Source organism: Castor canadensis, chromosome 8 (genome assembly GCF_047511655.1).
Source record: "Castor canadensis chromosome 8, mCasCan1.hap1v2, whole genome shotgun sequence".
NCBI lineage: Eukaryota > Metazoa > Chordata > Mammalia > Rodentia > Castoridae > Castor > Castor canadensis.
The window spans coordinates 88,036,732-88,057,902 of record NC_133393.1 but is presented as its reverse complement, the minus strand read 5'-3'; the positions used below and the strand labels follow the sequence as shown (position 1 = coordinate 88,057,902).

Here is a 21,171-nt window from a genome sequence, read left to right as displayed (position 1 = left end):
CTAAGTTATACATGAAATTAAGAGCAGGACCAGGTTTTCTGATTCCTAGCTTTAAAAAAAAAAAAGAAAACTGAGATTTCGCCTTCTGTTATCTACTTAAATGGTGTTTGGACTAAATTCAAGTAATTTAGTCACATAGTCTACCTCACTGAAGGCAAAGCTGCCTCAAATCCTTCCATTTTCTTCACTAACTTGCTTAAAACTTACCTATGCTAGTATCAAATGTATATAGCATTTAGTTTGAGGAATAAGAAAACTAACTAATTTGATATTTCAAAATCTGCACTTGGCTAAATTCTCATTATGGAATCTAGGTCAAATAAATTAATCTGTAACAACACTATCAATATTGTTTGTTTGTGTTGACAGCACTGATAAGACTTAGCGATTCTCCAGTTTGTGTGATTGCAGTACCCTCAGAGACCTTCACATTTTGAAATGAGAACTAGAAGAGAATTAAGGGAACTAAACAGATAAAGCAAATTTACATTCCAAAATAATTCACCTTGACTTTGGACCTAAGTATATGGACACCTCAAATATTTAGAAACCATTTTTATTTCTATTTCTATTAGGTTTATAGCTATTCTTGTGAGGTTAGCAACAGTCCTAAAAGTGCTATTTGTTAGATAAATTCAATCTGACAAGTAAAATAAATTTTACCTTCAACATTGTTGCCATTTTCAAGAGCCAGAAGTAAACTAAAATCAAAAGTTATAGTTCTCCTTACCTTTTTTCCTTTGTAGTTCCAGAATTCATACTGAGAGCTTTCCAGACTGTGGTTTTAGGCATTTCATCAGATATATTAATCTCAGAGGGATCACATCTGAAATAAATGCTTAGGACAGTGAATGTCAGGCATAAGTAAAGTACATGTCTCAGTCTGTAACGACCACTACCCCACCATAAGGGAAAAGATTGGTCTGAGGGAGCTCAGCTAATAGCACTCTAGAATCAAATGGAGTCTAGTCATTCTTCCTTTAGTCGCTAACGTCGGATTAGAAAAAGCCAAAATGGCTGGCACCGTGATACCTCTCTGTAATCCCCAGCACCTAGGAAGTCCCAGGTGATGGCTAGTCCTCCAAAAGAGCTCACTGGCGATGTTGATGAGGCTATGGAGCTAATACTAAAGCGCCAGGAATTGCTGACCTCTTGCTGTGTCAGGCACTCCCATTTACCTTCTCATTTACATAACCCCATCTTTTCCATTTGTACTTTACAAAGAACCTTCATGCTTTATTATCCTATCTATCACAGCAAAAGAGATTAATAACATTTTCTTTCTTTGTTTGTTTCTTTTTTTGGTAACACTGGAGGTTGAACTCAGGGACTTACACTTTGATGCTTTACCACTTAAGCCATGCCCCCAGTCCTTTTTGCTTTAAGTATTTTTCACATAGGGTCTAGCTTTATGCTTGGATCAGCCTAACAAGGAGGAAGACCAGAATTCAAATCCCAGTACTACCAAAAAAGATTTTTCTAATTTACTCCACAGTATAAATCACAACCAGTCCAATGACTCAGCAGTCAGTTCTCCAGATCTAGAAAACACAGATGCCCTGTTTACTTCTTTTTCTGGCCCACTTGGCCTTTAAGCTCCTTTAGCCTGTGTGTGCCTCTTCCAAAGCAGAAACAAGAAATGAGAAGCAAAACCAAGATGAACCATTCTAGTTTCCTGTGGTTTGTGGTAAGCAATAGGTTTGGTAGAAAAAGGGGCTAAAATCAATAGCATAAGGCATTTTTGTGCTCCTAGCTCAGGTCTCCCTTAGCTCCCTGGGCTAGAGGTGCACGAACAAGGTTTATACAGGCTGTCTCTGCTTATTCCCAAAGGCAGGCCCAAGTGTAGGAATTTTATGCCAACAAGCTGGAACTCTCTGGAAATATTCATCTTTTGGAAGGTGACAAAGAAAGGCAGAAGCACTGGTCTGAACAGAAAGAGCAGGGTTCCAATATTAATCTTCCTATTTAGCAGTACTGTAACCTTGAGCAAGTGATTAAACTCTCCAAGCCTCAGTTTCCCCACCTGTACAAAAGTGATATGAGACTTACCTCAGATGACTGTTGTAAAGACTGACAGAGAAAACACAAGCAAACCTTGCCGGGTCCTGGCAGAGGAAAGCACTCAGCACAGTGGCTCCTGCCTCTTTTCTCAAAAGAGTCAGCACTGGCAGAGTGCTGGGCCCACATCAGGCATTCAGTACACAGTGAAATGGGAAGGTGTTTCCAAAGGACCCAACCGGAAGGCGGGGTGCTTAACTGTATTCGTAACAACATCCCCACCAAAGCCAGAATGTTTAGAGAAAGCCCAAACTCCTTGGTATTTTGAGAGCATTACCGGAAACTGTTGTTCTTCCCAGGACTTAGTAACTTCCTGCTTTCTAGGGAGAACTTGTCACCCCCTAGTTCTAACATTTTCTCAGCCTCCTGGAAGAAAAAGAGACATTATTATACATGGACATGTAAGATCATGAGCCCGTTCTTCTACCACCATAATTCCTACCCAATTTTCTCTCACATTCACAGAAGAGTATAATTGGGTTCTTTCACAGGACTGACTCATCACAGAGATAAACAAATATTAATATATACGGAAAAGTATTTTTAAAAAACCTGAATATGAGTCTCTAGATCCAATGACCAATATATTGAAAATATACGGGGAAGAAGAGCATGTTAAATGACGCCAAGGAAGACATTTAGCAAGATCTACCTAGAGGCTGAGAAACCCTCTAGGTCAAGGACCTAGAGGACCAGGTCCTAGAGGACCTGGGTCAAGGACCCAGTTTCCTCAACAACAACAGCAACAAAAAAATTGAAAGTGAACTTTTAATGAGATTTAAGAAAGATATCAACCAGTTATAATATACAGACCATCTTTAAATCCCAACACAAATAAACAAGTTGTTAAAAATAATAAGGCAATTGAGGAAATATAAACACTGACATTTACTCTACTTTTGTGTATGTTTAAATGTTCCACAGGCCTGGGGATGTGGCTCAAGTGGTAGAGCACCTGCCTAACGAGCACCAGGCCATGAGTTTGAACCACAGTACTGCCAAAAAGAAACAAAAACAAAAACAAAAAACCTGAGCATGGTGGGTGTGCCTGTCATCCCAGCTATGCAAGAGGCATAAATAGGAGGGTCTGGTCTAGGCTGACCCAGGCATAAATGTGAGACCCTATTTGAAAAATATTAAAAGCTAAAAGGGGTGGAGGTCTGACTCAAGTGGTAGAGCACCTGCTTAGCATGGCCCTGAGTTCAAACCCTAGTCACTAATTCAAAGGAAATTAGAAAAATGTATGTACAGAGATGCTTAAAGTAACATAATAATAAAACCTAAAATAACTAAACATTTTAACAAAGGGAAAATGTTTAAGTTATTAAATAATACTATAGAATATTCTGCATTCATTAAACAATAGATATGATTATTATGTAGACATAGAAAAGCAAATCTTGTGGAATCAAGTTGAGGAAAAAATCAGCATATGCATATACATTATATATACGTAGATACAGATACACACACAAAAATAGACAATTACAACACTTGTATGAAAACTGTGTTAAGGACTTGAGGAGAACATAAGAAATAAACAGAAATGGGGGCGTATGGAGGTGGTAAAATTTTGAAATCAGGTCTTCATCTTTTTCATTTTCATTTCATCTATCTTTTAAAATAATTTTACAGGGGTTGGGGAGGGAGGTGGCCTAAATAATGTATGCACATGTAAGTAAATGTAAAAAACGGTAAAATAAAATTTAAAAATAAACAATTTTGCAAAGTAATGCACGTATTAACAAATACACGCTTACGTCAGAAATTTTTTTAAATGAGTAAAATGTCTTCCCGCCATCTTGAACTTAGCACCAAAGAGATGGCTTGATTTTCCTCTCAAACCTGCTATTCCTTGGTCTTTCCCATCTTAAAAAGTAGCACCACTGGTTTTAGAAAGTGACACCACAATAAGTATGCATAAATACTTGAAAGAAAGAAGGAAATAAATAAAATTTGAAACTTACATTCCTACTGCTCAGAGAGACAAACAGAAGCGCAATGAGTATTTTGGTCTATTTTCTTCTGTTATTTTTCTAATTTGTGTGTATAAATGTACAGGTAAAAAAAATTACAAAATTTTTAGTAAAACTTAGATTTTTACTAAATACTCCATTTTATATTCTGTTTTACACATAAACTGTCATCAACATGTCCACATAGCTTTAAAATTTGATTTTTAAACTGCTGCATCAAATTCAATTCTAACACGCTTGCTCTAATTTTCCTTTTATGTAGTTGTCATTTTATATAAGCATAAGTAAGACCTTTTATTTACATCACTTTTATTTCCTTAGGATAAATTTTAAAATCAAGAGTTTCTGGGCCACAGAGCATATATACTTTTTTGTTTTGTTTTGTGAGACAGGGTCTTTCATGTTGCCCAGGCTGGTCTTTAACTCCTGGGTGCAAATGATCCCCCACCTCAACCTCAGCTGTTGGGACTACAGGTATGCTTGCCACTGCTCCTGCAGATACATTTTTAAGATTCCACTTTAAGCTATCCACTAAAGGGATCTATCCAGTTTATACGACCACTTCTAGTGCATGAGAAGCCAATTTCAATTACAGTGTTACCAACACTGGTTCTTTTTACATTAAAAATTTTTATTTTCTAGTATTGGGATCTGAACTCAGGGCATTGTGCTTGCTAGGCAGGCAGTCTACCACTGAGTCACACCGCAGCCCTTTTTGCTTTAGTTATTTTTTCAGATAGGGTCTCACATTTTGCCCAGGACTGACTTTGAACCACAATCTTTCTATGTATGCCTCCCACGTAACTGGGAATATAGATATAGATCACAATGCCCAGCTTATTGGTTGAGATGAGGTCTTGCTAACTTTTTTTTGCCTGGGCTGGCCTTGAACTCCAATCCTCCCAATCTCCTCCAAATACATGGCATTACAAGCATACATCATCATGCTGGGCCTCAAGTTTTTGTTTTTTTAGACAGGCTCTTGCTATGTATCCCAGGCTGGCCTCGAAGTCTCTATGTATCCTAGGCTGTCCTCAAACTCTTGATCCTCCTGCCTCAGCTTCCTGAGTGCTGGGATTAATTACAGGCACTCACCACCATGCCTTCAGACCTTTTTAAAAAATCGTGCCTATTGATAAGTGAAAAATGTACTCTATTCTCCTTGTTTAATTGCCATTTCTCGACTAAGAACAGCCATATGGTAAATGGTCATTTGCATGTCTTCTTTTGTAAATTACCAACATCCACTGCTCACATTTTCATTCCACTGTTGTTCTTATCAATTTGAAAGAATTATTTGAACAGTAAGGCTGTAACACATCTCAACTTAATTGTTATTTTAAACTTTCATTTCTAGAGTTTTGGATACCTGAAAGCTTCCCATTTTATGTAGTGAATTCGATCAATAGTCTGTTAGTTTTCTTCATTCCTTTTGTATTTAAAATTGTTAAGTTTATTTAATAGAAGATTTTAAAAATTCAAGAAAAAAGTCTACATTAAAATGTACTGTGAAGGACACTGTTTGGAGTCCTAACTATATTTGGAAACAACTCCCAGCTCACTCATTTCTTTGTCTGGTATTTTCATTTTGCTACACACCTTTCTTTGCAAAGTACAGGTCATTTATTGAGGGTCTATTTGTATAGATGGTAAGATATCAAGTGCTGAGGGAAATGAAGGACAGAAAGGACCCTGCAAGTTACCTTTGCAAGGTGCCAACCACAGTCTTATCTGCAATTAGGTACATAATGAATACTCTCAGGAAATAATGGGTTTTATATACTTGTCAAATTAGAACTTTTGGAAGAACATGAGCCATTGGATATGATAATAACATATTCTATGTTCATATTCTATGTGAGCCTGGTGAGCAGAAAACAAAGGGAAAAACTACTGGTTATCAAGTCCAAACATGAAGGGCAGACAGGAATAAGAATCCTTAATCCTGTCTCAGCTGAGAGCACCTTAGGCTAATTTCCCCAGCTCCTAAGTATAACTCTTGGGAATCCAGACCTGCTGACTGCTCATGTGGCATTCCCTAATGTTCAGTAATTTGAGATCCCAAAGTGTACAGTTGGTAGGACGCTGACCTCTTCCTCCTTGGCCTTCTTTTTGGCATCATCCAACTTCTTCTTTTTGCTTTCAGGCATGAGATCATCTAACCAGCTCAGCTCTCGCTTAGAGAAGCAGAGATCCATGACTTTCCTGACAAAGACCAAGGCCAAGACCTGAAGAAAAATAAAGAAAGTGAGTTAAAGTGGCTAATTTCCTTCTGGAATTAAAAGCAAGGGTTTAGTTTCACAGAAGACGAGGATATTCCAAGCAAAATCAAAATAATAATAATAATAGTTGCCATTTACTGAGTGCTGTTTTTGTGGCAGGTACTGAGTTGTTTTTCCTAGAGTATTTTAATCATCACCATAACAACCCTACAAATTAGAGATACTAATTTAATGTCCTCACTGAAAAGAGAAGCCCATCACCTGCAGATGGCCCCACCAGCTGCCTTCCTCTGGCTTGGGATCAGCAGGAAAGAGAAGAGGGGTGTGTATAAGGAGAGCCTCTGCAGAAGCATGGTCAAGGTGGGTCAGCCACACCCAGACCTTGGAAGACCATCTTTATTCCCTCTGAGTCTCTGCCTACACACTTTCCCTTAAATCCTTGATTTATATCTGCATTATGCATCTGTAATGGTTTTTGTCTTGCCCTAGCCTGATACTTACTTCATAGCTGAGAAAACTGAGGTCCAGAGAGAGGAAGTAACTTAGCTAAAATCTAACATCTAATTTCCCAATAGAGGCAGGGCTAGGGTATCTCAGCCACTGCTCTACTTTCTCTTTAAGAGGGCCATTTTAGCCAAAAAGAACCAATAATAACCTAGAACAACCTGCCTGGGTTTGTTGGTATTCAGTGGCAGGACAAAGAATGAGATAAATAAGACTTATTAAAAGTCAACCATATGATGGTTTTGGCAACTTTGGGAATAAATGAAATGGTAATTCTCATGGGGAAACAAGTCAATAATGTTTATCTCAAACTTTAATGACTACTTTCTTTTTTTTTATTGTTGTGCTGGATGGGAGTACATTGTGGCAATTACAAAAGTTCTTACAGTATACTGAATCTATCAAACTTGAATTCACCTCCTCCACTATTCTCCTTTATCTCCTCCTTCCCCCATTCCTGGAATAGTTTTAACAGGTATTAATGACTACCTTCTTAATAAATACAAAATTGATAGGATCCCTTCCAGGAGTTTCCAGGAATTTGCTATTTTTTAAATTAAATTCTTAATCCCTGAATATAACACATAAATGCAAAGCCCTACATGTGTTCTGACAAAATTGAGAAATCCATCAGTAAGGTATGAATCTAGTGAATTATAGAAAAAAATTAAAAATAGTATTACCATATGATCCAGCAATCTACTCCTGGGCATATTCCACAAACATATTTTTTATTGTTGTGCTAGGCAGGGGTACACTGTGTCATTTACAAAAGTTCTTACAATATATCAAATTCCCACAAATAATTGAAAGCAGGGGCCAAACAAATATTTGTACACCCATTTTCACAGTAGCATTATCCATAATAGTCAAAAGGTGGAAAAGAACCCAAGTGCCCATGATAGATGAATGGAAACACAAAACATGATCTGTACACACAGTGCAATGTTTTTCAAACTTAAAAAGGAAAGAAACTCTGACACATGCTACAACATGGATAAAACTTGAAAATATTATGCTAAGTGAAATAAGCCAGTCACAAAAGGATAGATACTATATGAGTCTCCTTACCCGAGGTATCTAGAATAATAAAATTCATGGAAACAGAAAGCAGAATGGTGGCTTCCCAAGGTTGACAGGAAGGGGAGACTGGGGAGCTATGGTTTAGTGGACACTCTTTTGGTTGTGAACAATGAATGAAGTTCTGAAGATGGTTGATGGTGATGATTCCAAGACAATGTGAATGTACTTAATGCCACTGAAATGTACACTTAAAAATGGTTAAAATGGGGTTGGCAGAGTGGCTCAAGTGGTAGAGTGCATGCCTAGCAAGTATGAGACCCTAAGTTCAAACCCCAATACCACACACACACACACACACACACACACACACACACACACAAAAGGAAAGAACAATGGTTAAAATGGGAAATTTTGTTACATGTATTTTACCATAACTTTAAAAAATAACAATAATAATTTATGTTAAAACAAACCTCACCATCATTGGGAAAACAATGGCAGCTGGAGATGCCTTGATGACCCAGAGCAGAACGAGGCAGGTCAGCTGAATGAGGGTGAAGAGGTGTACCTTACGCAATGGCACGTGTCGCAGGTAGATAAAATCTGGCTGGTGCTTTGCAGGCATCCCAAAGAGCTTCAGGCGATCAAAGAACTGAAAGAAAGGAACCTGCATTTATTTTCAAGAGGCTTCTGAGGGTCAGGAGTCTTGTGAAGACCATTTATGTGTCTTATGTCACCTTCTCTGAAACGCAGGTAACTGTTTTGATTGACCAGAAATAGAAACTGAGACTCAGTAAAAACAGGCAATTTGGCCAGCATTGGTAAGTGACAGTCAAGATGTGAAGCCATCTTCTCTAATTCTAGGATCAAACTTCTTTCTTATTTTCTATACTGGGTGTGGTTCCTGAGGGAGCTTTCTCAGGGAAAGTGGCAAACAGGACAAACCAACTGCCTGATTCTGCTTACTACCAAACACCTGTTCTTCGGGGATTTGGAGCTATTCATTGATTATTTACAGTAAAAAGATCAAATGAAACTTCTTAACATTGTGGATACAGAAATTATGATCATCTTATTATAAAATGGAAAATAGAGATGACCCAGAGATTAAATAAAAGAATGACCACCCAACATTCCATACAAAAAAGAATCAGCCACCAACAGAAGAAGCTATGTTAATACATCATCCATGGTACTCAAGTTATTGATTGTGGCTCTTGGTTTTCACTGTGTGAAGGACTCTGAAGAATGCTCATTAGCTGACACATGGGGAAAGCAGAGCACAACAGAAACTGATGCCTGTTTACCTAGGAGAACTCCCACTATTCCCAGACTCTTCATCAAGGTACCCTCAAAGTTAAACTCCTTCTCTCACAACTTTAGCCTGGTACTAAGCCTTGAGTTGTCCATGTGTGAAAGCCATCTTGGGGCTTAACTGATCTTTGAGATCCAGGTTTACCAGCATTTGGCAAAGCACCTAGAGTTTAATTCATGCTAAACAAGTGCTGAAAAAATCAGTAAGTGACTAGGAAGAACTATAATATCAAGCCAACCCACTCCGGAAATCTCTGTATTCTCATCTCAAAACAACTGTATTTTACCACATCTGAAGAAGTTTCTAAAACAGCCTGACTAGGAAATAATTTCTCAAGAATTGATTGTGCTTCCCCTGAGGAGCTGTCCTTCCCTGGTGAAGACAGGTGACCTCACAGTGAGAAGACATTGCGCTGGCTGAAGTATACAATACCTGAATTCCCTGTAGTGAAGAAACTCCCATGTAGAGGAAAACGCCATACAGTACTGGCATCGGAATAAACTGTAGATGAAAGGGCAGAAAGATTAGAACTTAAACTTTTAAATCTCCAAGAATGAAACGAAGTCATGAAATAGCTTCATAAACACTGCATTAGTTTCCTCTGCCTTTCATAATGAAAAAGTAGAAGCCAAAGCAGAAGCTGGCAATGAGAAAGATCATTTTGTTCTGAAATGAAATGACTACCTGTAAATTAAATCACAGACCTTACACCTCACCCACTGGGCTCTTCCTCCCCCTGGGAATAGAAAGATGGAAAGATGAACACACATACACTTTTCTTTTATTGTTCCCTTTTAAATCTTCTGCAGTCACAATCATCTCTTCAGGGATTTGAAATATTTTGACAAAGACTAAAAGTTTCTTTTTTACTGACTAGAGACTTGAGGGCAGTAGAGAGGAAATGATTTGGGGAGATACATTTTTATATTGAACTTAATATCCACACAACACTTCACTATGACTTTCCCATCATTGTAGGACTATCAACCAAGATACTGTCTTCTGAGCAACTAAGGCAGGGAAATGGGACATATCGAATGAAGGCGAGGAAAGTCTCACAGCTGAAGACTAAACTCAATTTCCTTTCTAGGGCTAAAGAACATTCCTAAACATAATTTCTCTCAGAATTAGAAAATGCACATTGGATATTATGTTGTTCTGCATGTCTAGCATGACTAGATATCTCAATTTGGTCACAACCTTGTTTGTAGAACTACTGAATGCTGTCCTAAAAGAATCCTTCTGAGAATGTCCACCACCTGGTCCTTGTGGTTCTATTCTTGGAAGAGCAGCAACCTTTGGGCCTAGACTGGGAAAGGGAGTGAAAGCAGGGCTGGGGACAGAGTAGAGAAAGTGAGCATGAGGAGAGGTAGGTGGTAAGGATGAGTGGAAAGTAAAGGGACAAGGATATGGTTTAGAATTCTTTGCCATCCTCTCAATTCACATCTTTAAAAGGCATTTGCAGGGCATGCTGGGGTGGTTAAAGATTTGTAAAAAAGAGGGAGGAAGAAGGCAAGGAGACAATGCTCCAGAATGGATGGATGGGGCCTGGCAACATGGTCACAGAGCTTTTTTTTTTCACCTTATTTTCCCAGATGCAGGGCTTGTGATTACAGAAGACTTAAAAGGCATTAGTTCTACAAAAGGTAGGGTGTGTGTGCGTGCATGTGTGTGTGTGTGTGTGTGTGTGTGTGTGTGTGTGTCAGTGTCCATCTTCCCATCCCCAGGGAAGAGAAAACACCAGACATTATGAGGCTTCTGATTTAACTTATAGGTAGTCATTTCATTTCAGTACAAAGTGATCTTTCTCATTGTCAGCTTCTGCTTTTGTTCCTACTTCTTAATTATGGGAAGGCAGCAGAAATTAAGGCAAACCACTGAATCCTCTCTTGTTGAGTCACATTAAGCCTTCATATTGCTAAATTCAATGGCCTTGATTTAGTCTTCATCTTCCTAGGCAGCATTTAACCAGTCCCTCCTTCTTGAAACACACCTCTCTCTTGGCTTACCTGATACCATCCCTTCCTGGTTTTCTTTCTACCTCCTTGGCAGCTCCTTCTGAGACTTTGTTGCTGTCTTCTTCTCAATACAGCCTCTAAACTCTGCTCTTCTTTCTTTCTCTGGCCCCTCTTCTCTTTAGAATCTACCCTTTTCTCAAGCGATCACATCAATCCCACTGGTTTTCATTGCCATCTATGTGTTGTTGGCTCCCAAATTTGAGTCTAGAACCCTCTTCTAGTCTCTTAACTCAGATGACTCCAGACTTCTCACTCAAATGCTGATCACAGCTCCACTCCTCACAACATCAACATCAATCTTCTCCAGGTTAACACATGCTATCTCTCTCCACACCAGTCAACCAATCAGGCCTTTGGATCTGCCTCTAAGATACACAGAAGCTATTCCTTTTTTAATCTGCCCTTATCACCAACTTTCTCATCCAAGCCATCATCATCTCTCATCTATAATATCCTCGATGGTCTCTCTGCTTCTATTCTTCCCTCACCTTAAAACTTGTCCTCTAGACATCAGAGTGATCTGTTTAAAATACTAACTGGATCAGCTCTCCTGTTAAAACTCCTCAAAGGAACCCTTTACCAGTGTGGACAAGGCCCTTCCTGATCTGGCCCTACCCACTCTTCCATCTCTTCTTACTGAGCTCTTGCCTTGGCTAGTAATCTTGAGCCACAAGACCCTGACATTTTGTAGAACATATACCACCCTTTCCTACCTTAGAGCCTGACTTGACTGCTCTCTTCCCCTCCCTCCATGCTATCTCACACCATCTATGCTAGGGTTGGCTCTATCTTATTTTAAATACCACCTTCTTTCTCTGACCACTCTAACTAAAATAGAACCCCTTGATTCTCTATAGCACCAGAGAACACTATATATTTCCATTATATTATTTACTAATTTTCCATAATTATCTTGTTTATTTTGGCCACTATATTCCCAGCACCTAGAAGAATTTCTTGACACAAAGGCACTTGATATTTGCCTGAGAAGTGAATGAACGATTACCTTTAAAATAGCTGTCATGAAGACCGAGCAGCCCATCAGCACAAAGATCATAAGGCCTGTCACTCTCTGCTCTCGGATACCCAAGAACTTGGGCTGTTCTCCAGGAGCAGAGCACTCAGATTCCAGCTTGAGGCTGTTCACATGTGTGATGGACAGGACAGTTGCAGCCACAAACCAAGGCAGGCCCATGATGGAGCAGACACCAAGCATGATGGCCACCATCAGCAGGTCCAGGTGGTAGCCACAGCCTTTCTGCAGGGGAAACAGAGATCTGTCACCATCAGTGAGCTGGAAATAGTGGAGTATATAACAGTGAGCTAAGTAAAAGTCTTAGGCCCAAGGCAGAAAGGGGTGTAGATAAGAAGGAAGAGGTCCAGGGACTCCAGAGAAGTCTTGTGACCCCTTTTGTTTGGGAGGGAATAGAAAAGAAAAAGAGAAATCTTAGTCTGTTCTATGTATGCCAGTGTCCATTCTTTTCCCAGTGGCCCCAGCTTATTCTGAGTCTCACACATTCAAAGATCTATCCTTCTCTTGAAGAGTAACCAGAGACCAAGCCACAACTGACCCATTCTAGGAGACCCTACAAGAGTTGGAGATAAATGCTCTTACTGAAATTCCTACAACACCCCCTACATCCTTGCCAGATTTGGATATTGCCTACTCTAGGTGAGGAAAGAATAGAGATAGAAAGCATGAAGCATCTCACTAGTACATGTATTAGAACTAACCCTAGCACCTGGTAACCCTTGGGCTCAAAGTTGAGTCTGGAATCCTATAAAAGACAACCCTGGGAGAATACCTGTTTCTGGAAAACAGTGATCCAATCCCTGACTTGCACCTTAGGAAGACCAAGCTGTACAGTTACTGACTAAGAACACGTAGCTATGTAGAGACCACAGGAACTCTGCCTACCCTACCTCCCCATAGATTTTGGGAAAAGATTAAGAGAGTACAAGCTTCTTTCACATCACACCACCATGTTCCCACTAGTCTCATCTCAAACAAGTCTTTGTTATTAATGGGAGGAGAATGAAAACCCCCTATGAGTCCCTTCTGCACCTTTTATCTAGGTTAACAGCTCCTGGTATAGACGGGCTTACCCTAAAATAAAAATGTAATAGGCTACCATAACAGTCTTCTAGGGCAGAACGCCTTATTACCTTCAACTTATGTTCCTTCCTGTTAATAATGACAGCTGTGATCTGCTGGTCCATGAATATCAAGATTGTGCAAAGGAGAGCTGGGATAATCGCAGCTATCACAGTCCACCAGGGATTGGGGCCAATGGGACTAATAATCCATCCTCGATCATCCCTTGTTGGCTAAAGGGGAAAAAAGTAAGATATTGTTTTTTGTATTTTAAGTTAATTGTAAGTCATTTGGGTAAAACTGATTTAACTAAACCACATTCCATGTTTCTTTTTATTCTCTTTTAAATAAGAATTCTTTTTAAAAACAGGCATGAACAAGATGTCCCACTACTGACGAATGGATTAAGAAAATGTGGTATCTATACACAATGGAATTTTATGCAGCCATGAAGAAGAACGAAATGTTATCATTCACTGGTAAATGGATGGAATTGGAGAACATCACTCTGAGTGAGGTTAGCCCGGCCCAAAAGACCAAAAATCGTATGTTCTCCCTCAAATGTAGACATTAGATCAAGGGCAAACACAACAAGGGAATTGGACTTTGATCACATGATGAGGTGAGAGCACACAAGGGAGGTATGAGGATAGGTAAGAACCTAAGAAACTAGACGGCATTTGTTGCCCTCAACGCAGAGAAACTTAAAGCAGATACTGTGGGGCAACTGAGGCCAATAGGAGAGGGGGACCAGGAACTAGAGAAAAGGTTAGTTCAAGAAGAATTAACTTAGAAGGTAACACACATGCATAGGAAATCAATGCGAGTCAACTCCCTGTATAGCTATCCTTATCTCAACTGGCAAAAACCCTTAGTCCTTCCTATTATTGCTTATTCTCTCTCTTCAACAAAATTAGAGATAAGGGCAGAATAGTTTCTGCTGGGTATCGAGGGGGTGGGGGGGAGAGGGAGGAAGTGGGGGTGTGGTAAGGGAGGGTGTGGGGGAAGGGGGGAGAAATGATCCAAACATTGTATGCACATATGAATAAAATAAAAATTAAAGAAAAATAAAATAAAATCCAGTACTACAAAACAAAACATAAATAAAAAATGAAAACAGGCATGAAATAAATACAACAACTCATGAGGAAGTCTATGATCTCTTTTCTAAATCCCTTTTAAAGCAGTCAATCCTTTTTTTTTTTTTTTCATTTTTCTTTTATTATTCATATGTGCATACAAGGCTTGGTTCATTTCTCCCCCCTGCCCCCACCCCCTCCCTTACCACCCACTCCACCCCCTCCCGCTCCCCCCCCTCAATACCCAGCAGAAACTATTTTGCCCTTATCTCTAATTTTGTTGTAGAGAGAGTATAAGCAATAATAGGAAGGAACAAGGGGTTTTGCTGGTTGAGATAAGGATAGCTATACAGGGAGTTGACTCACATTGATTTCCTGTGCATGGGTGTTACCTTCTAGGTTAATTCTTTTTGATCTAACCTTTTCTCTAGTTCCTGGTCCCCTTTTCCTATTGGCCTCAGTTGCTTTAAGGTATAAAGCAGTCAATCCTTAATTATCAACTTTTCTTTGGAATATTCATTAATCCTATCTTTCATTTACTCCTCAAGTTCCAGTGCACAGAGAAAGCAACTTTATCTCATCATCGACCCAAGTAAAATATCATTAACAACTAAATCTGTTGCCAAAAAATTAATGACTTCCAAAAACAAATAAATATAAATAACGTAGACTGTCTTCCTCACTATTCCTCTCCAGAAGCCATACAATGTGTATTTGCAGCAGAAATAAAGGCAAAATGGAGTCAGTTGCATGCATCTCTTTAGTTTAGATTGGATTGCTCCAACAATCCTCTCCCATCAGTAGTGAAACAGAAGCCCAAGACTGCTAAACTTGGGGACCTATCTGGCTTAGGGCCCTCTCCAATGCCCCTGTAAGACAATTATTCACAAATGTTATCGGAGGGTTCATGACATACCTAAACTCTTCTAGATCCTCAACCTCCTGCCCCAGGGATCTGGCCCAGGATTGACCCAAATTCAAAAAACAAAGCAAATATTGCTTTATCTGAAGCATTTGGTTTGATATTAGCTGTGACTCCAGGTTTCAAAAACTCTTCAATAATACTGGCAAGTTCCAAATTATAAATGGGTTAGATTCTAAAAGCTTACAGACCTATGTTTCCCTAGTATCAATGTTCTAAGTGGTAAGTTCTCAGACTAACCCAAAAACTTACTAAACCATTCATGACATTACAACCCCTAGTAATAGCACACACCTGTGGGTTACTCAGCTTCAGATTTAACCAATCACAGATTGAAGTTATTCAGGGAAAAAAAATGTATCTACTGACTGTGTACAGACTTTTTCTTGACAGTATTCTCTGAGCTCTACAGTACAAACACCATTTACATAGTATTTACATTGCATTAGGTATTACAAGTAATCTAGAGATTATTTAAAGTATATAGATATACTTTAGGTTTTACTGCAAACAGTAACCACTTCATTTAAGGAACTTGAGCATCCACATCCTGGGGGGGGTCCCAGAGCCAATCCCCTGCAGGTACAGAGGGACAATTGCACTAATCTTCAGACTGGGTCTTGGGAGCTTTGGGGCCATGTGGCTTACTAGGGAAGGAATGAACAAAAGAAGAAAACTTTCTGCTTCCTGAAAGCAAAGCGCCATTAGCAACATTTTTTTTTGGACATTCTTCTATTTCCCTTTCTCATCTCTCTTCTATCTCCCAGAGTCCTTCTTCCCAGATGTCCTAGAAATCTAGTGCTTTCCGACCATACAAAACCTACCCATCAGGGAACTCTTCCAAGGACTGCTTAATGCTCCTAAATTGCTTATTTTTATATAAAATCCATTCTTCCTGCAAGGCTGACCTCAGCTAGGTGTTAGCAAGAAAGCTGATTGTGCTCATTCTCACAAAATGAGAATGCCAAATTCTTGGCAGTGTTATATTTGTAAGAGGGTGTTTGTTAACCCATAAATTTCTAATTGGTAGTATTTCAACAAATTTAATAACATTAATCAGAGAGTATGGAAAAAAGATACTTTTAACCAGGTGTTTTGGAAGCCAAAGGCCAACTGAACAGGGACAGGGGTGTGTGTGTGGGGGGGAGTGGTAAGAGGCTTTTGCCTGCCTTCTCTTCACCATCCCCTCCCACTCTTACTCTGTGACTCTTCTGAAGCCACTGACTGTGCCCAAGGTTTTTTTCCTTCCTACCCAATAGGGATCTGTGGAATTGAGCTCAACTTTTCTATCTTCTTTGTTTACTCAGTACCACCAAACTGAAAAGATGTGGAGTCCCTATGTATTAATCATTTGTTTCACTTTTTGCATAGGTTTTTTTTTTTAAAACTACTATAGATTACATAGCTATGCAAACAAACACAAAATACGGTTTGAAGAGATACCTGATTACTCTGCCAGAAGCCCTAGACTCCAGATGAGGTCCCTCCTAGGTTCATTCCCATCCTACACACCTAGATCCTTGAGGGGAGGGGTTGAGTCCTTTACTTTTCCCCTCTTTCCTAGTGCTCTTTAACAGCTACTGGTCAGTGAAGGTGCTGTTAACTAAACTTGCTCCAGGAACCCAGATTTCCACAGTGTTTGGGATATATTTATGTAATGGGTACATTCTATTATTTTAAATCTTTTTTTTTTTTTTTCTTTTTGTAGTACTGGGGTTTGAACTCAGGTCTTCACACTTGCTAGGTAGAAAGGCCTCTACCACTTGAGCCATGTCTCCAGCCCTATTATTTTAAATGTTAACAGTAAGTGGTATTCATATTATTGTTACATTTTAATACTTTAGTATTATTCAATTCTTTTTATTCATTAAGCAACCTTAGATTTTCTGTTTTATGACTGCTCCAAGTTGAACTCAGTCACTTTGCTTTTCTGAATGGTAAGGTCTGAGGAACGAGCTTCAGATTTAGAGGATGGCAAAACTCATAATTGGGATATGGAAATCATATGATTGGGATTTGAAATCAACTGGGGATCAGATTTATGAAAGTACATGAGGGTACCAAGCACCCTGACATCTGTTTACCTTGAATACACTGGGAACTTGAAGCTTTGGTGATGGAACTCCAATCAAAAAATCAATAATCACCATTGTGAGGATGGTGAGGAAGACGGCAAAGTCACTCACCATGGAGCGCACCTGCCATGAGAAAGAATTGGAGCGGTGTCTTAGTAAGTTAACTACAGTAGAAAATAATTTAGTATTATAAAGACTTAAAAGATTTACAAATTCTCAGGAAAATTATTTCATTTAACAATTGAACTAATACAAACATATTTAAACAATTATTGGTACACCCAAATTAATCCCAGAAAAGATGGATATGATATGGGAGATAAACTCTGACAAACTCTAATTTACCAAGGCCCACGTGGGCACTTAGGCCCAGGTGCAGGCTCTAGTTTTGAGAACTTGGAATAAGATTTTCTGGGAACAGCCACTGTCCATTGTGCCAGCCAAGAACCTTAGCAGCAGTATCAATTCTGCTTCTCCCTCACATCCAATATCCAGTCCATCCACATGTCCTGTTGGCCCTACCTTCAGCACATGTGCAGAATCTCAGCACCTCTCCCCACTTTACCGCTCCCCACCCAGAGCAGAGTCATCACCAGCTCGGCTGGGGCAACCGTAGCCACCTCCTAACTTGCTTCTGCCTTTACCCTCTACAATTTTCCTGAAATGCAGCTTCAGAAGTAATAATTTAAACCGTAAACTGGGTTATGTCATACCTCTGCCAAAACCCTGAAAGGGCTGAGTTGAAAACCCTCTTGACAATGAGGCCCATACAACTGGCATCATCCCCTCCCCAGAGCCTTCCCTAATGCTGTTCCACTCACTCACTCTGCTCCAGCCACATAGACCTCCTAGCTGTTTCTTAAAGAAACCAGGTTCATTTCCACTTCAGGTCTTTGTGTTTATTCATTCTTCTACCTGAAATGCTTTTCTTCCAGCTAACCTCTTGGTAGCTCCTCCTTTACTCAAGTACCACCTTCTCTGTGAGATCTCTGATGATCCTACTTAAAATTGGTCACTGCCCGAGATTTCCTATATTCCTTTCCTGCTTTACTTTTTTCCATAGCACTTATTTCCATTCTGTTGTGGGTTACCATCCAATTTTAGACCTATCCTAAGAGGACTGTCCCACTATATAGTTTAGTGTACCTTTAATAAGACAGTGACCTGTGTCTGCCTTAATCTGAACTTCCAACAGAGACAGAGCAAAATATATCTTTCTTTATTGGCAGTACTGGGGATTGAATTTAGGGCCTAGTACTTGCACTATTACTTGAGCCACAGTCCTTTTGCTTTTAGCTTGTTTTTCAGATAGGGTCTCATGCTCCTAACTCTGCCTCCAAGTATCTGAGATCACAGGTGTATGCCACCACACCCGGTTTGTTTTATGAGATCGGGTCTCACTAACTTTGCCTAGGCTGACCTCAAACTTCACTCCTCTTATCTCTGCTTTCTAAGCAGCATGGGATTACAAGTATGTGCCATCACACTTGTTGAGAGCATCACTAATAATTTATCTGGACTTCACTAAGCCTTGAAATCTAATGTTTCCAGCACCCTATCCATGATTTTGTTAGTTCTTTCCTAAATGCTATATAAATTCTCTGAGAATTTGCCTCCCCCCACCATGAAACACATCGTGGCCATCCTGGAGCCCAGTGATCCTTCTCTTCTTTGTACTCCTATGGCACTTACGTCTTAGGTTGGCATCCACTACTTACTACCATTTCATATGGCACCTGATTGTTTCATGTGTTTCCTGTTCCTATATATTGGTAGATTGATTGGTGAACCTCTTTTGTAGCCCCCATAGCACAGGCCTAAACAACTAGTTAGTACCTAACAGCCACTTGTTAACTACTTGTCCAGACAGGAAACAAAGACTGAACTTTATAAATATATTCCCACTTAACTACTATGTAGGATCACTAAAGTCTAAGAATGGGTTTTGATTATGTATGTTTGTACAGTAAATATCTAGTCAACTCATTCAGGTACTCTGTTATGCAAATGTGCCTGATTAAAACCTCACTTACAGAAAAACTACCATTTCCTCCAGAGTTGAGCTCCCTTCCAAAGCTGCTCACACCTTGCCTCATTTAGCTTCTCCACACCTAGCCTCCAATTCTGCTCTGCTTGAACTTGTAGAAGCCCTGCTTGTGACACAAACGATGCATCCAGTTGTTGAGGCATCAAACAGTCCCAGAACTGCTGCAGGAATATTATAAGCTATTATAAGAGCCATCCCTAGGAGAGCCTTTGGGGTACTCTAAAGTATCCAAGACAACCATCCAATTTACCATCTGTACAAGCCAGCTCTAGCTTTATATGCTGAGTGTCCCAGAATTTTGCCAACAAAACTTAACAGCATTCTAGAAATGAGATACAATAACTTCTAGAGGGCATTCCTACCATTTTAGCTTACCTAGCACTTTTAAATCAAAAAGCGTTGTTGAAGTATCTTCATTAAATACCATAGACGTAGGAAAGAGACGCAGGCACAAGAAGAGCCACAGTGTAGCTCATCAGGGCCCTGGGGCTCTCCACACTGCTGATCTACTCCACAACAGCATGGAGGCCAAGACAGAACAGAATCCTAACACAAAAGTAATGCATGAGCATGCTACCTACTCGTGTTGGGAAGTAGCGGCTCGTCTTAAATGTCTTTAAGGTGCTTGAGAGGATGAAGGTGGTGAAGAAGAGAATACAGGACCAGAAGAGCACATCAGGAGTGTAGGGTCCATGATGACCACATGCAGATCCAATGAACTCACCATGCATCTCCTGGCATTCCTGGAGGAACAAGCATTCTGAGTGACAAAAGGTAGGCAGGGGAATAAAGAGCTGCTGCTTTGCTGCTTCTGAGCCCACCACTGTCATCTCACAGTTACTAAGGAGCACGGGATGCCATCAGTATCCACTTGAACTCCCTGCAGCTGGGGGTGGAGATAAGACTCATTTGCAGGTCTCTTTCAAGTACCATGTGCTTCCATAGTCCTAACTAAAACACTTAAGAATGAAACTAGAACTATCCTGAACAAACACTACTTCTAAGGCCCTAGTAAATTAAACATTGTTTAATAAAAACTTTCTAAACTTGAATACTCTTCAAACCCCACAAAACCTGGGTCTGCCCCTGCCCTGCATAGTTTTATCCCATATATACTTAATGTAGTCATAGGGTAGAGTGAGGGGTGGGGGAGAAGAGAGGGATAGTCTTTCCCTTTCTATGTACAAGAAAACTTTTGAAAGGGAAAAGACAGTAAGAATAGTTTAAAAAAAAAAAAAACAAAACTTTATTTCTTAAATGCCAGATTTCAGCAAAGGGCTAGTCCCCTTCCGCCTAGAAGCCCTCCTAAACCTGGTCATGCTAGGGCATCTGGCAGCTCCCAGACTTACACTGACAGTCAGGTTAGCCCAGTGTACTTCCGCTGTTACAATGTTGTGGTCCTTCCAGTACTGTAGGGTATGATTGTTTGGATTCTCCGGAAAAGTACACCTGCAGCTAAGGGGAAAAGGAAAAAAATCAGGAAAAAAAACAGTCAAAAACTTACTAAGTATCTTTAGCCTTGACTGTGTCAATTTTTTTTTTTTTTTTTGTATTGGGGCTTGAACTCAGGGCCTTCACCTTGAGCCACTCTGTCAGTCCTTTTTGTGATGGGTATTTTCAAGATAGGGTCTCGTGAGCTATTTGCCTGGGCTGTCTTCAAACTATGATCCTCCTGATCTCTGTCTGGCTCCTCAGTAACTAGGTTTACAAGCGTGAGCCACCAATGCCCGGGCTTGGGTCAAATATTCTGTCAGAGCCTATCTTCTTTCTTTTCTGTATATTTCAGATCCTTGAAATGGGTCCTACTGGTTGAGGCCTGCCTATAGGCCTGATCACA

General features: G+C 39.9%; 1 protein-coding gene across 3 annotated transcripts in view; it reads right to left on the bottom strand.

Annotated features, from left to right (window-relative positions):
- Positions 1-21,171, bottom strand: part of Slc4a8 (solute carrier family 4 member 8) — a 77,163-nt gene that overhangs the window by 5,822 nt on the left and 50,170 nt on the right. For all 3 annotated transcript variants that reach the window (XM_074083406.1, XM_074083407.1, XM_074083408.1), the window contains 10 exons: positions 20,684-20,789; positions 19,916-20,077; positions 17,297-17,410; positions 13,283-13,444; positions 12,123-12,374; positions 9,531-9,599; positions 8,262-8,435; positions 6,125-6,262; positions 2,336-2,424; positions 731-826 (listed from right to left, as the gene is read on the bottom strand). In XM_074083406.1, coding sequence (XP_073939507.1) covers positions 731-826; positions 2,336-2,424; positions 6,125-6,262; positions 8,262-8,435; positions 9,531-9,599; positions 12,123-12,374; positions 13,283-13,444; positions 17,297-17,410; positions 19,916-20,077; positions 20,684-20,789 — 1,362 coding nt within the window. The remainder of the gene's footprint in view (positions 1-730; positions 827-2,335; positions 2,425-6,124; positions 6,263-8,261; positions 8,436-9,530; positions 9,600-12,122; positions 12,375-13,282; positions 13,445-17,296; positions 17,411-19,915; positions 20,078-20,683; positions 20,790-21,171) is intronic.